This window comes from Tiliqua scincoides, chromosome 1 (assembly GCF_035046505.1).
Source record: "Tiliqua scincoides isolate rTilSci1 chromosome 1, rTilSci1.hap2, whole genome shotgun sequence".
Classification (NCBI taxonomy): domain Eukaryota; kingdom Metazoa; phylum Chordata; class Lepidosauria; order Squamata; family Scincidae; genus Tiliqua; species Tiliqua scincoides.
Genome location: NC_089821.1, coordinates 238,303,377 through 238,319,876, shown reverse-complemented (window position 1 = coordinate 238,319,876; position 16,500 = coordinate 238,303,377). Strand labels below are relative to the sequence as shown.

The window sequence follows — 16,500 nt, the reverse complement described above, 5'->3', positions numbered from 1 at the left end:
CAGAGTGAGACAGGTAGCAAGACAGGTGCTGGGAGATCTGAGGGCACGGAAAGAGCAAGGTGTGCATGTTGCCCCCTGCATGGCACCAATTTTGGGCAATTGGAAGCAGCAGTGGGCAGGAGCTGCTTCTGAAGCAACCCAATTTCAGGCCAAATGGAAGCAGCGGAGGGCAGAAGGGCAGTGCGGTGCCCCCACCATGCTATACCTCTAGCGTATAAGCGATCTGTCTCAGTTTGATGTCGTCTGCAGATTTGATGGGCATCCCTCTACTTCTTCATCCAAGTCATTTATAAAAACATTGAACAAAACCGGTCCCAAGACAGAGCAGTAGGAGCCCAGTAGAGCTACCCACACGTGATCCTGAGCACATCCAGGCAGCTTCACACGGAGTGCCTGGCGATAGATTGGCAGCCTCTAACCAGCACTGTCCCAACACGGGCTTGCGCTGGGTCAGCATGCACTGCTCAGGACTGGGCCCTCAGTCACCCCATGGGTAACTTCCCTCCAGGTGGATGAGAAGACCTTGTGCTATCGAGTACAGCCTGTCCGCCACTCACAGACCTGCCCCGCATCACCCAGCCCAGAGCCCAGCAGCCTGCCCAGCAGGGGGTCAGGGGAGGTGCGCCACTGAGCAGGAAACATAGTTCCAAGAAGCCCCAGGGAACTGCAAGACGAGAATGAAACGTGAAGCGCAGCGACTGCAGAACAGTGCAGTGCAAGCCCAATGCAGAGCACGACCACAAAGACCGAGAGCCACGTGGAGGAGGGCGGCCGCCAGCCCGACCCTGCAGGAGCACTACTCCCTTGGCGCTTTAGCGCCTCAACTCCTCGCCCCGCCCCCCACGTGACCCGACTCCAGCCGCCGCCATTTTGCCACAGGCATCGGAGCGCGGAGGTTCTCGCGACGCCTGCCCGTCACGTGCCTGGAGTTCCGCCCGCCATTTTGTCGGATGTGCCCCCCTCCTCAGCCTCGCGAACTGCGTTTGCGACTCGTGCGCATGCGCAAGGAGCGTGCTGAGGGGGGCGGGTGGTCGGGAGAGGGAGAGGGAGAGGGGGGCGGGAGGGACTGAGGGAGCGCGGCCTATCGGGCCGTTAGCCATCATGTACCGCACCGCCGGCGCCCGCTCGGCCTTGTCGTCCTCCAGCCGGTCCAAAGAGAGCGGGAGTTCGGCCTCCCGCAGCTCCCGCTCCGGCGCCTCCAAGTCCGGCTCGACTCGGGGCCGCAGCCCGCGCCGATCCCGCTCGCCCTCTCCCCGGGGCCGCCGCTACCGCTCGCCGTCCAGCAGCCGCTCCTCTCGCCGCTCTCCGTCCCCGCGCCGCAGCAGCAGGGTACGGTCTCCGCGTGGGGGAGGTCGCTGCCGTGGCGGCCTCGGGCAGCCTTCCCGCTGACGGCTGCGAGGATGCGTCCCCCTTCGCACGTTCAAGGGACCGCTCGCCCGCCCTTCGCCGTGCGCTGGCAGGCCGAGCATCCCCCCTTCCCTTTCCTCGCCTTCCCCCAGATGGTGTGCCCCCCATGAGTGACCTGCATCTCTGGGCCAGTTCTGACGACCCGCTGAGCACCCCCACACAGTTGCATGTGCAACACACAACACGCATGTGGTGGCTTCACCCGGGTGGCGTAGCTGGAGGGGGGCGGACCATTCAGCCCGCAGGGGGACACAGAGCAGTTCCCCCCTTCTAGGAATGGCTCCGAAGGGAGAGGCCGCTCACCCACCTCCCTGCCAGGCTGAGTGCTCTGCCCCCCTCCAGCTACACCACCGCTTCACCCAAGGCACACCCTTCAAGCCCAAGGGGAAGGGGTCCCAAGACAACTGTTAGGGCCTGATCCTATTCCAACTCTCCAGTGCTGGTGCAGCTACGAAGTAAGGGAACAAATGTTCCCATACCTTGAGGAGGCCTCTGTGACTACCTCCCCAACACAGGATGCAGCGCATACCCCACTGGCACGGCTGCACCGGCGCTGGAAAACTGGATAGGATTGGGCCCTTACTCTGTGACAGAGCAGAGGAGAAGCTGTACTGATTGTGCAAGCCTGTGGAAGTAAGTTCCATGCTGCTTGACAGAACATGCCATGAGCTAGCGATGTTCAACCTTTGTCATCTTGGGGCACGCTGACAAGGCGTTACAATTGTCAAGGCACACCATGCTGCAGGTGGGGAGGCTCACATCCCCCAGTGGCCCTCATAATAAATGACCCACCCACCCCCTAATTTCTGCGGCACACCTGCAGACGTTCGCAGCACACCAGTGTGCCACTGCACACTGGTTGTAAATCACTGCCCTGAAACTATAAATGTATGTAGGCTGCAATTTTATGTACATTCACCAAGGGAAGAAGGACCAATCATATCCAATTTTCCAGTGCCAGTGCAGCTGTACCAATGTGTACATTGCATCCTATGGTTGGGAGGCAGTCACAGAGTCCTCCTCAAGGTCTGCATTGCAGTTGCACTGGTGCTGGAAAGTTGGATAGAATTGGGCCCTAAGTTCTGTTGAATTTAGTGTGCCTTCCCTCTGAGTAAACATGCGTAGGTTCGGCCTGCAGGTTTCTATGAATATGGTTTTTTAATTAATGAAGTGGGAACCTAATATTTTGTCTCTACAGAGACAACCGTCAGACAGTACAGCGTTCACCTTGCTTGTTGAACCCTCGCTTAGTTTTTCCAGAGACACTTCGTGGACAATTTTGAATGAGTTTCAGTGGTAGAAAACATACCATACTATAGCTTCAAGCCCTAGCAATGAGTGTTTGGAATTTAAGAACCTTAGTAGGATTTATGAAAAATCCTGGTTAGGATTGGGGAACCAATTTGATTGGTTCCTAGAATGCTTGACTTCTTTCAGTTTCTGATTCTTTGTTAGAGATGCTTCTGTTTAGAGATTGGAGAATAATTTCAGCTAAGAATGTGAGAACAAGTTGCTTTGTAGTCAGAGGCAACTTGTATTAAATGTAATGTTTGCAAGAGCAACATTGAAATAGCTTATAAAATAAGAATTTGGATATTTATATCCTTATAATAGTCTTTTGCTTTTAGTTCATGATCTGCTTCTTTGTAGTTCAGGATGGGCAGAGCTATGGGTAGCTTTGATAGTGATCTAAAGTTATTCCTAAAGCCTACGTGCTCTGGTGGCTTAGATGTTTTTTCCTTTGTATCCAATGGATCCTAGAAGTCAAGGTTCAAATTTTTCCACCCAACAATGCTTGGAGGATGGGTAGAATATTGACCAGAATACACATCTGAGTTTTTTGTGTGTAAAAACTGAAAATTTTGTGTATGAACTGCTATTTCACAGCTGACTCTATTTCTTCAAAGGGTTACTTCACATTGGTAGAGCCTAAGCATCTAGCAAAAAAGGTAGTAGTTCCCAATATGTTGTACATCCTAGAGATGTAGTTCTAGCCATAAAAAAATGTACCATCTTTGTTTTAACTTTTTGCAATTTATTGCATCAGTACTTAGACAAATAACATCTTTCTACAACCCTAACTGTTGGATTTGAATAAATGGCCTCTGAACTTTGAATTTTATATCAAATTTAAAATGACTTGTAGTGGCTTAATGTTGGCTGTGTGAAGCTGAAGCAGTGCCAGAAAAGACTTAGGATCTGACTTCATCAAGTCTTAGTCAAAATAAATCCTACAACTGTGGAGGAAGCAGCTTCCATAAAGTGCTTCCATAAAGTGCTTGGCAAAACGACAGTATAGCCAGAAAGTTAATCTCCAAAATGCTGTTAGAAAATCGAGAAAATGATTTCTATCCTGCATAGGGTCAGAACTGTTCCTGACATCGTAGAGGAAAACCAGATCATTTAATTAATGTAATAGTTTGAAAGCTGTCTGGAGACATGTTGAGGATGGGACACTAGTATGGTAGGGTTTGAAAAAATTATGTACCTATTGAAAAAGATTTGGAGCTTCTCTTCAGGATCCTGTCCAAAGGGTAAGCAAACCCCTGTTATTACTGTTCAGAATCTGCTGGCTAGAAATGAGCAGAGCTGCTTTTGAGTAGCTTCATAAGTATCTGCTTAGGTGCTTCCCCATCAAATTCAATTGTATTAACAAGACCACTAGTTTGATCAGGAAAAGTATGATTTTTCTTATCAGTCTGCAGGTGAGGTTAATCAGAACCACATTAATCCAGGAAATCCATGTTAATCCAGGAAGCAGCATAAAATTTGATCCAAAATTGCAGACTGGTGACTTTCTAGACTTCTGAAAGATATGATTGGGAAGTCAATCAGTGCAGACTAGGAGTCAAGAATACTCACAGCTAAAGGGTTATAAATCATTTGGATTCAGAAAAGGGGTCTTGCAGGTATGGTGGTAATCCTGCCTGTGATTATATTATGTTTATATACATTATATTACCTTTTGTCTTGATATCAAGATAGCACATGAAAAGTATGTAACTGTTGTTACATGGATGTGTTTATCAAATCTTACTGATATGAACTGTACAGTTCTGTGCATGTCTATTTAGAAGTTAGTCACATTGAATTACTTACTCGCCTCTTGGTCATTTACTTGGGTATTGCAAAGTCGGGATATAAATTCTTTAAATAAATAAACAAGTAGTCTGAGTAACATACTTGACTCATTTTTGCCCAAACCACAGGTGTACACATTTGGTCCCTATTGCGTGTATGCCAGGGCTTTTCAAACTGGGGCATCATGATGCCCCAGCCTCTGCCCCCTTAAGGGGCGGGGGCAGTCAGGAGGCAGCGGCGCGATCCCCAGGTTTGCACCGCTTAGGGGGCTGCAGGGGCTTGGGTGCACTTACCAGAGCCTCCTGCAGCCTCCTGGGGGTGTGAGGAGCCCTGAGCGAGTGTCTGCAGGGCTCTCCGATGTTTCAAAAGTGAAAGTGGAGCGATTGCGTTCCACTTCTGCTAAAGCAGAGGTGGAGAGCAATCGCTCCACTTTCTCTTTTGAAGCATCAGGGAGCCCTGCAGCCCTCTGAGTGGCGCGATCCTGGGGATCGCACCGCTGCCTCCCCCCAACCCCGCTGCCTCCCTCCCCGCCCCTGAAAGGACTTACAGCGGTTTTCAAACTCCCCGAGAGTTTGGCAGGACCTCCTTGGAGAGTTTGGCAGGACCTCCTCCTTAGCTTTTCTCCAGTCTGCGTTTTGTTCTCATTATCCCAAACTGTGTTTGCTACTCAACTGCTTATAAGCAGTATACTGTACATGAGTAGAAAAGTGCTTTTTTCAAACCAACCCAATTTTTTTTTCAAATCAAGTTTTTTTTTAAGCCAAGCTGTTGTAGACTGCAGGTTTCCAGCATCTTGACATCTACAGGAGAGGCAGCATGTTCTGATGTCTAATACCAGTCATAATGGTATTGATAATCTTTCTTAATCAGTGCACACATTGTTGGTTAATGACATCAGTATCTGATTGAACTTAAAAAAAAAAGTTCATTTTAGATTAAATGTTCTGGCCATCTCATTAAAAATAGTGGAAAGGATAACATATATCATTAATGCATTCTTTCATTTGTAAACATAACTAGCCATGTGCAGGCTATTGAAATAGCAGTTGGTACTCTTTTTCTGTACACGTTTAGTACTGTAATTTTGAAAAGGCAAATGATATTTCTAAGAAGTGATATAAATAATCTTAAATTTAAAAGTGCTTAGCATTTGGGATAAATGTAGCTGGGTACAGTGCAGTATTAGTTCACATTGGTTACAGTGTGCGTGTAGCTGCTTATATGAAATGTGTTCTTGTGTGTGCCCATACTGGTTATTGGAGACAATTAGAGTGCCCTTAGGATATGTTGGTTTTGTTTGATGTCTGTCTTCCTTTCTCCTTTCAGAAGAGAATATTGATTAGGACAATTATTTAATCCCTCCTTTTTAGACTGTACATAGGCTTGGGGGGTGCCAAGGGAGGAGGTCATCAGTATTCTGCCAATAGGTGGCTGTAGGAATAGTCAGTTGTGAGACTTCCAATTGTGTATAGCAGTGTTTCTCAAACTGGGTCAGGATCCACTTGGTGGGTCATGAGCCAGTTTTGGATGGGTCATGTAGCACCTAGCTCAGCTGCTGCTGAAAATACAGAGCTGAAAATACAGGTTTCAGAGCTGCTGGGCAGGACAGGCCCCTGGTGGGAAAAAGGCATGTTGCTTTGCCCTGAATAGGTGGGAAGATGGAACACTGCAAAGCGGGGACAAATGTGTGATTGGAGAAGGATCCAAGTCTGCATTCTCCTTTGACTCCTGAGCTGGAATGTTTGAATTCTGAGCTATACACAGCACAAGCATACTGTGTAATAGGACCTCTGGTTGATCATGGCTTAGGTTTGAAGCTTAAATTGATGATGTCACTTCCAGGTTAATGACATCACTTCCAGTGGGTCCTGACAGATTGTCATTCTAAAAAATGGGTCCTGGTGCTAAAATGTTTAAGAACCACTGGTATATAGTCTTTTATGGTGTCAAAGCAGTAATGTGGGTTTTCTAGAAAATTTTCTGATGTCCTAAATAGATTTAGCTCTGATTTAGCATATTTATTAGAATGATTTGTATCTTTCCTTCAATCTCATTAAGGTACTTGGAGTGGCTAACAAATAAAGCAGCTATTTTCAACCACTGTGCTGTGGTACACTGTTGTATCACAGGTGGTCTGCAGGTAAGAGTTTGGGGTCATTTATTAGTAGGGCCACTGGTGGGTGTGAGCCCCTGCTGTCAATGCGAAGTGCCTTGTCAGTTGTCAAAAAAGTGATGGTGTGCCTTGACAATTTTAGCACCTTGTCAGTGTGCCATGAGATGAAAAGGGCCATGAGATGAAAAGGGCTGAAATAGAGTATAATATTAAAAACATATCAAAATGCCACCTTGAGCTTTGGGAAAGGTGAGGTATAAATTTTTTAAATAAAATTTTTAAAAACTACAATAACATTAACAGCACAAAAATATTTGGATTACATATGTGTTTGATTTTGAATTACACTTGGCCCCCTCAATTTATAAATAGATTGCATGTGAGATGTATATTTTTAATACACTCATGAGCGCATTTCTTAGAGAAAGTCACCTGGGAAAAAAATTTATAGCTTTAAGAACTCAGTGTGTGAATGGTATTTATTTAAAGTATTTTTTCCCTCTCTTCAGCTCATACAGCTCCCAGAGTATCTTACAGAAAATCAATCAATGGGAAAATCATTCATTATAATAGAAAAGGTGTTGGGTGTTATGTCTCACTGTCTTTTTATTCTTCTTCACCTGGCAGTTGCTGCTTCTGTGGCCACTGTGATTGGAGAGGGGCCACTCAGCTTGAAAGATGCCAGCACATGAGTTGTATCTAGCTGTTGCGTTGTTTTTTGAAATAATGAAATAATGATTTTATGAAATAATGCATTTTTTAGAAATGAAAAAAATACCAGTGGAACATTTTCCATTACAGAAAATATTCTTCCTCAATCAGTGGCTGCCAACTGAAATGCAGTGTAATTCTTACAAGTGACTCATTTTTAAGAATAACTGCACTGTATTTATTCTCAGATGTCTTCAGTGGAGATCAGATAGGTGTTGTGTGTCTCAAGTTGACGCTGATGCAGTAAAATGTGCATACTGATGCTATATTTGTATTGGCTTATTTTTTATATATTATCACATACCATATTGTTGACTGTAATGGAAAGATTTTAATGTATGTTTTTGATGAAAGAATAGCTAGTATGATGGGATTGCGTTTTTTTCCTATTGCAGAGGCATTCTCCAGGCAGGCATTCACAGTCTTCAGGACGGCGCTCCCGCTCTCGATCTCCAGACAGGCATTCCCGCTCCCGCTCTCCGGACAGGCGCTCCTGCTCTACAGACAGGCGCTCCCGCTCTCCAGGCCGACGCTCTCCAAGTCACCACTCTGAATCTTCAGTGGAACAGAGCTTGCAGATCACAGTTGGCAATGACCGTTATGGTGTTGACACACCAGAAAGAAGGAGACTGTCTGATAGACTAGGCTCACCAGTTGATAGCCTAAGTGATGTGGACAGGTAGGGTTCTCTGAAGATCAGTTTTCAGAATTAGACTTCTTGATTCTTGTCTCATGAGTGATATAAAACAGGAGAGGCTTTCGGTGAGATGATATGGAAAATGTTAAAAGGATGGGGTGGATTCTCAGAAAGAATCCCTGATCTAGGATAGAGGTTTTTAGTTATCCTTTAACTAAAGGATACTAACTACTAACTAAAGGATACTAACTACTAATAGTAGATTGCTTTTCTCAGGACAGCTCTTAACAAACTTTACTGAGTAATTTAGAAACTAAAATTCTACAATAGTAGTAGATTCTGAATGATAATACAAGAACATTTGTAATAGAAATAGATATATAAAATGTATCTTTAAATTTAAGAGAAATTTTGTTAAGAATGCATCAAATGGGACATTTGTCAGTTTATAGAGAAAAATGGAGTCCATTCAATTCAGCTGACCAGGCTGAAGACAAAGTAAGATTCTCACTAGGTATGTGAATTATTTTATAGAACAGAGTTTGAGGGGGACGACGACGACTCTCTAATGATACAGACTTCAGGTGTTGCGGTCTCTGCTAGCAGTAGGCTGTCTTTTCTATCTAATCAATAAATCACAAGAGGGATTCTGATAAAGTAGAATGTTTTACCACAGTTTTAATATGGCAAGATTCCTAAACGAAGAGGTATTCATTGTGTCTTTAACTTATGTGCTGTTGCTGACCTTCAATTAGGCTGCAGCTCTTTATGCACTTTCCTGGGAGTAAGCCCTGTTTACTGGTACTTACTCCTGAGTAGTCATGCCTAGATTTGCACTGTTGGTGTATCATTTCTTATCTGCCCCATCTGTAATTTGCAATTTTGCAAACTAACTTGATCTTGTATCATCACAAAAGCAAAAAGTAGGTGGCAACTTGCAGCTTAAGTTTAGTCTCCAAAATTGCCTTGCATAGTCAGTATTTTCTTGTTTGAATAATGAAAAACTACTATTTGTTGCATGAGATAGTGTGCGGGTAAGCCTTTTAGTTAGAGAGGTACTTTTGAATGAGTAATTGCAAAATGTCCTGTGTAGTATTAAATGCCAGATAAGGTGATGGCCCCTTTGTAGGGTGTGTGCAGAAGCTGCTGTATTGATGGTAAAGTACTCTTGGTAGTTTCAGTTCCTAGATAAATACATAGAGTATATTTGTCATTACATTTGAATTTTTTTCTTGTCATAGCTATCTCTTTCTGAGCTGACAGCTTTCCTTGTAATAATGAGAGCAGTCGTTGCCAACAGGACCTTGTAGGGGATAGGTAAGTCAGTCAGGGATGTGAATGCAAGTATTTGGTAGTATTCCAGCAGCATTTTTAACAATAGGTGTGTGTCTGGCAGGAAGGATGTAGCCTGTGTGAACATTGAAGCAAACATGAGCTTTCTGGGTAGCGTATAGACCAGTAGCAGCATTTTTTAACATCATGGTAATCAATAAGGATATAGGCTTATCATTTGTGTTTATAATTACAACTTTGTCTAAACTGTAACAGGCTGTAAAGAGCACAGTAAACACATTTTAAATTACCTTTGATACAGGGAAATAGCTTAGTTCCGTGATAGAAGCTTCAACTTCTGAGGTCTTAGAATGAATTACCAAAAAACAATGCATTATTGAGTTCACACTGCAATATTTTTACAATACAATGGTGCCTTCAGAATGGATTACCATATTGAAGTGGGGGCAGGGTCCAAACTGTATTTTATTTGAGTCTCTAGCATAACAAAGGAATAATTCAGAAGCAGCTAGCTTAGTAGACTAACCCAACAGTTCCCAAACTTACCATGGTCACTTTGGGCTTCAGAATAGCCTGGAGAGGTGAAAAAAGCCACTTCTGGTTTCCCTAGGGAAACTGGAAGCGAATTTTTTTTTTTTTGCCTTTTAAGGCATTCTAATGTTGCATATGTGTTAGAATATTGCATATATGTTAACCCCTTCAGAATAGCGAATAACACTACATATATGTTAGCCTCTTCAGAATAGCCCAGAGAGGCAAAAAAATGCCACTTCTGGTTTCTCCAGGGAAACTGGAAGTGACGTTTTTTCACCTTTTAAGGCATTCTAAGGCCTGGGGACTTTCCCTTGGGAAACTGAGATGGTGTTTGTTTGCCTCTCTGGGCTGTTTTGAAACCCAAAGATGCAGCGAGCAGATGTGCACTGCCTCTCCGGGCTGCAGAAAGCCCTTTGGACTCAGGTGGAGCTGGCTCAGTGTGGGTCCAGGGGAGCCAGATATGCAGATGTATAATCTGCGGATAAACAGGCTCCACCTGTACCACCTTTCTCTGCTTTTTAGACAGCATTCAAGATGGTTTACATAGTCAGGCTTAGTCTAAGCCACCATTTTTCAATGACGATTTTACAATATGTTCTGAGGACTCAAAGAACCCCCAGACACCACATGTTGCCTTCACAGTGTGGTTATATCTTCTATGTGTGTGCCATCAAGCTTCAGTAGGCACTGTAAATCAAGTCCACACAGGTCTTCAAGGATTTTTCCGTTCTTTGCCAGCTGGTCTTCACACACTCCCCCCACTCTCACTGCAGTGGCTAATCAGCTCAGCAGCAACTCTGTTCTGCCACAGCTTGTGACAGCCTTGCATTGCGTCTCCCATCCAGAAATGAGACCACAGTATCTCCTGCTTAGCTCTTCATGCAGTACTGGCAACCCAACCATCAGACAACACCTCCTGCTATGAAGCAAACAGTTGTAATTAAAAAAAAAAAGTTTATAGGAACAGATGAGAGGTAGACTAAGAAAACAAGATGTCAATTTCTGAGTCTTATCTTCTCTGAAATAGTGTTTAATATTTTTAAACTGCAGAACTGTGTGAACCTTTTCTCTCAAAATGAGAGAAATCCATTTATCTTCAGTGGATTCTGATCTAAAGGGCTTGCAGCAAGAGCACATGTGAAACTGAAACAGTTTGCTTTCAGAAAGTAGAAAAAAGAGTGAAACTTCATTTTAGTACGTTTTCTGTGCTCTGGTGAAAGTTAGCAACTAGGCTTGCATATTCCTGCAGGTGTAATAAACTATGGGGCTATGTAATAAACTATGTAAAATCCCCTGGGGGCTGGGGATAAGAATAGGCCCTCGGTTCGGCTGTACTTGTCGTAAGAGGCGACTAAACAGCCACCGGGTAGATGGGGCTCGTCAGCCTGGGAAGGCAGCTCATCTGAGAGAAGGAAAACTCTGATCCCAAACCTCCACTGCCTTGTGGCTACATCCAGTTATGGAAAAGGCTTCAGGAGTCAACCTCGAGGCAAAATCCAGAGCCAGAGTCCCTGAGGCAGTTCATGGCTGAACACAGTCACGTTCTGGCAACTCCTGTGACGCTGCTGGAACCAACCGTATTGGCCTCTGCTTTTCCATTGGACCATTTCAGCGACGTGGAGAGGGGGGATTTGCTGCATGGGTAACAGCCTATCCTCCATACCTACTTTACCCAGGCTTCGCGCACTGGAGAGGACACTCTGTTCCAGAACCACCGTTCAGAGCGTGACACCATAGTCTTCCGAGACTGAAGGATGCCAACTCAGTAAACTATACACTGGCTCCCCAAATTACAGGTGCCTGTGTTATGGACAGGTGTGTTGGCGCTTTTGTGCAGGTGCACTATGTCCTCAGGGATGCTTTTCAGGTTGCAGTAGTACTGGGCCACAATTGCAGTTTCAAGGTACGTACATACCAACTTCTTTATAGACCTCTGGAATGGAACCAGTATGTATGTTGGGGATTTATTGTACTAAAATTTAGATAATTTACTTTGACAGCTCAAACATCCTATTTTTGTAATCCATGTTTAGAGACTGTGTTTCATCTGCACATGAAAAAGATATATTTAGGGGGAAAATGCTATGAAGAAAATGTAATTGTGCCACAGTTTTATGATTGTTCTCTTGAATTGTGCAATAACTTCATTTCCAAAGTGAGGGTTGTGCTTGATGCTCTGCAGTCAGGGTGCTATATTGTTAGAAGCAGTGGAGCGTGCTCTCAAGTGTATTTCACTGTTATAGGTGAAAATTACTTGTTCTTGAGGGAGTTGTGGCTTTTAGAGTTTTGTTTCTTTTTCTGATATTTTTGTTATTTACTAGATTAGTATAGTACTGAGATTTAGTATAGCCTGCTTGTGTAAACCGCCTTGAAATAAAGTCTGAGGAGAAATCTGAAGACCATGAAAGGCAGTATATAAATACCTGTATTATGATGATGATGATGATGATCTAAAATGAGAAGTGAGAATATCTTTGAGAGGCATGAACAGCAACAGCAATACCAGGATAAGTGTAAGGAAGACATATGTTTCCTGTTAATACAACTGCTTGAGAGAAGTTATTCTGAAACTAACTATAGTCCTGGTGATGAAAAAGGGATTCAAATTACATCGCTCTTTAAAATGATAATTTGATCTTGTGAACATATTTTTCCTGTAATAGGGCCAGTAGGCATTTGAGCTGCTATAGCTAAGCAAAAATTCTGTGTTTGATATGATGCATAGAGTTGGTCAATTAACTCTTGCTTGCCATTGGTCATCTTTCCTTCATAACCACTCATGACTGCAAAACCCAGAAACCTGATTATACCAAATATTATTGACCCCCACAGTTTGCACATCTGCTCCCATTAAAGTGGCATGAGAACCATGTCTGGTATTGCTGTGCTGTTTAAGGTGTCTGTGTCTGTCTGTATGCTGGATACTATCTAATACTGGGAGCAGCTTCCATTGTTCAACTGTTTGTAACATTAGACCATAAAAAGTAAGTAAATATTATGTACTCACAAATTAAATGCATACATACTGTAGCTTCACATTTTTCTTGAATAATCATTGATCTGATGATGAAGAAAATGTGCTTTTTTCTTTGATAGTTTTCTTTGTGTTGTTTTCTAAACATTAAGTGCATGGAGATCTCATAGAAAGCAGTGTTTGAAATGAGCTTACCCTGCTTAATATGATAAATACACTTGTATATGAACTTTGCTAATCTTTATTAAAAAAATATACATGGAAGTTCATGACATTGAAATGAACAATATTCAGGCTGATGGGCCACGGTTGAATAAAGCTGTTCTCACCTAATGCTTTGCCTACTACTTTGGTAGGTATTTTTGAAGGACAAAGCTACAGCAAGTAGATCTTAAAACTACTTGGTATAACAGATGTAACTGATGTTCTAATCTTAAAGTCCCAAGTACCTATAGCTCCATCTCAGTTCTTAGTCCTGGTTACTTGTATTTTTGAGTGCTGCCAGTCATTTTCACACGCAGATTTATCGAGGCCACAGACATTTATAAACATCGGAATAACATGAACAGGAGAGAGGAGACGTTGAGTGTAAATAATTTTTGATTACCAGTGCTCAAAAATACATGTATCTGGGACTTTAAGGATGAGGTAGAACAATAGGACTTGGAACTTTAAGATCAGAACATCAGTTATATCGGTTATACTGGATAGTTTGAAGAGTTACTTGCTGTAGCTTCGTCCTTTGATGAAGTAGTCAAAGAACCAAAGTAGTAGGCAAAACGTTAGGTGAGGAGAGCTTTATTTAACTGTGGCCTATCGGCCTGCACGTTGTTCATTTCAATATCATGAATACTGATCAAGAAAGTATTATATCATAATGGAAGTTGTTTTGATAATAAGTAATTCGTGAGATGTTTCTTTGCTAAGGTAACATGGAGAAGCAGTCTGTAAGGAAATCATGTAAGGTTTGATGTAAGGAATCATGTAAGGAAAATCATGTAAGGTTTGATGGGTGAGAAGCTATCCATCAGCTTGATGAATGGGGGAATGCAGCTGTTTTGGGAGAGGGGCTTCTATACCTTTGCACCAACTTCTTCCCCCTTATCCATTCTGTTGTCACCACCTCCTTGCTCTAGCTTCAGAACGCTTTCAAGAGGGATAAGAACTACATAGAAAGTGTACTTTGCATGAAAGTGCCTCACTTTTTCTGTTTATCCTACTGTGTTGAACTCAAGTCCAGTCACAAGTTATTTCTGTGTATATATCTGCATCATGCCTTTTGAGAGCTAGTTCACTTGCTTTTGTCACTTTCTAGCTCAAGTGCAGTGGAAGTGGAGTTCAGTTATGACAGATGAATATTAATTCATTCTTCTAACTTGATTCAATTAAATATAATCAAAATATTAATACTGGAGTAGTAAAATTTGTGATGTATATTTGATATTACATTTTCTTTTGTATCCAGAGGAGCTAAACAGAAATAATGACTATGGGCCCAATCCTATCCCAACTTTCCAGCACTGGTGCAATGCAGCCTCGAGGTAAGGGGACAAATGTTCCCATACCTTGAGGAGGCCTCTGAGACTTGCCCCTCCCAACACAGGATGCAGTGTATACCCCATTTAGCATAGCAGCACTGGTACTGGAAAATTGGATAGGATTGGGCCCTAAGCTGTTATGTAATTGGAAGAAGTTAGACTTGATATAGTCTAATAAATGCACAGATCTTTTTATAAAAATGCAAATGGGAGTGCAATAATATCTCCAAAAATACCTCTTCTTTTAGTGCTATTTTGCTGCAGGGCTGTTGGTTCTGGATATGATTGACAGCCAATGAGAGCAGACAATTCTGGGTAGCGCAGGGCCAGCCAGCATCAGTTTCATGCCTCATTGTCAATGATGTTGTCTATAGAGGTGTTTCATGCAGCACTTAACTTTGTGGGAATGTATCCCCTGTGCTAATGGAAGTATTGCTTGGTATGTTGGTATATTTTGTAATTAACTATCCACTTATCTGCCTGCCTACTTAACTTACTTAGGAAAGGTAAGGAAGTTTTACTTTCTTTGAAGAAATGAGTAGTACTGTTAGAAAATAACTACACTGGTTCCCCTAGTTATGGACACCCCAAGTTACAGATTACTGCATCGGTGCTTTCATTGTAGACACAGCCTGTCTTATTCTGGTTCTGGTGCTTTTCTGCAGGCACCATACTGCTGAGCTAGCAAAAGCTGGCTGTTCCAAACGTTGGTTCCGACCTCTGGAATGGAACCAGGAAGCAAGTTAGGACTTCATGAATTTAAAATTTTAATTTATTTATTTATTTAAATCAGTTCTGTGTCATGGTGGAATTTAACTGTGTGCAGAGTAATACCTGTAACATCTAAAAACAGGGAGGGAGAGGTTGGGTAGGTACAGGAGAAGAGAACTGAAAGTTGGAAAGTCATGGCTTTGCTGGGATGGAAGTTGTGGGGATCCTACAGCAACAACTATCATTTTGATTTTTGGATCTGATCAAGGTAATTCTTGGATAAACCAGAGATCCTGATGACCAGGGTCTAGGTGAGTAAAAATGTATAGTACTGCATATAAAAATTATATAAATTATTATATTTTAAGACTGCACAATACATCCAGCATATGAATTGGGGGGGGGGGGAATCGAATATCTTGGATGGTGAAAGTTTCTACTAATATGCAAAATCCCTAGAACCTACTATGACGGGTTCAACCAAGTAGCATTGGCTCGTTTGCAGAAGGTTGGCAGGTCATTTTATGTCAACCTCGGCTTTGGGATATTGTCTCAAGTTGCTGACTTTGTTGTAACCTGTGTGCCTCTCTCATTAGGGATGACTTGGCTGATGGCCCAATATTTAGCAGAGGCCTTTCACGACCTCGAAGCGTTGAGCGATATCCTTCTCATGAGAAAAGTCCTAGTCCTTACAATATGAGACGTGATGAAGGCTATCGCAGCAGGGATGTCTTCCTCCATCAGTCAGACTACAGCATGAACTATGACCGTCTACAGGATCTGCCAAGAGAATCTGATAGGGATGGTGAACTGCATAGGAAGTCCTTATATTCATCAGAGGATAGAGGACGAGATGCAAAACGACCTCGATATGACAGAGATGACAGACTACTTGATGTGAATATAGATTCTCAGGGTTTCTTGCCCGGAACACGAAATTACCGCAAACGAAGTCTTAGTAGGAGCCCAAGCCCGACCTACCTAGATGAAGATTTTCGTGAGCTTGAAAGTGCTAGGAGAAAAAGAGAAGAGGAGGAGTTGAGCAGACGTTTGAGTCGAGAACTTCCTGGCAGTGACTACCTGATTCCTGGCTTGACTAATCCAATACAGTCTTCTGAACCCCGGTATCTTTATAGACCTGATGAAGCACCAGCAATGCCAAAAAAATCTATCTTGAAAAAACGATTGGATGAACCTTCTGTGCAGGTTTGTCCCATCTTGTTTCCCCTGCTTGTTAAATGGTCCATTCCTGTTTTTTTATTTTGTTTAAAACCTCAATGTTAAATCTCTGCTATCAGTCTTAGTTAATGACTGAGCTAGTACTTCCAAAACAGTATCTAGGCTACCCTCATGGAGTTGATTCAGCATAAATTGTGGTCTAATCAGCATGTTAGATTTCATTTGGTTCAGAATGAGAACGTTTTACTGGTTGTAAAATTCAGAATATCAAAATTGTTGATCAATTATTTTTTAAAGCCATTCTATGAGGTAGAGTTGTTCC

At 42.9% G+C, this 16,500-nt stretch overlaps 1 protein-coding gene across 1 annotated transcript in view; it reads left to right on the top strand.

The window, feature by feature from the left end:
* The first annotated feature begins 1,068 nt into the window (after positions 1-1,068).
* Positions 1,069-16,500, top strand: part of ZNF318 (zinc finger protein 318) — a 32,703-nt gene continuing 17,271 nt past the window's right edge. The window contains exons 1-3 of the mRNA XM_066618366.1: positions 1,069-1,329; positions 7,708-7,991; positions 15,596-16,205. Of these exons, the coding sequence (XP_066474463.1) occupies positions 1,102-1,329; positions 7,708-7,991; positions 15,596-16,205 (1,122 nt within the window). The 5' untranslated portion in view covers positions 1,069-1,101. The remainder of the gene's footprint in view (positions 1,330-7,707; positions 7,992-15,595; positions 16,206-16,500) is intronic.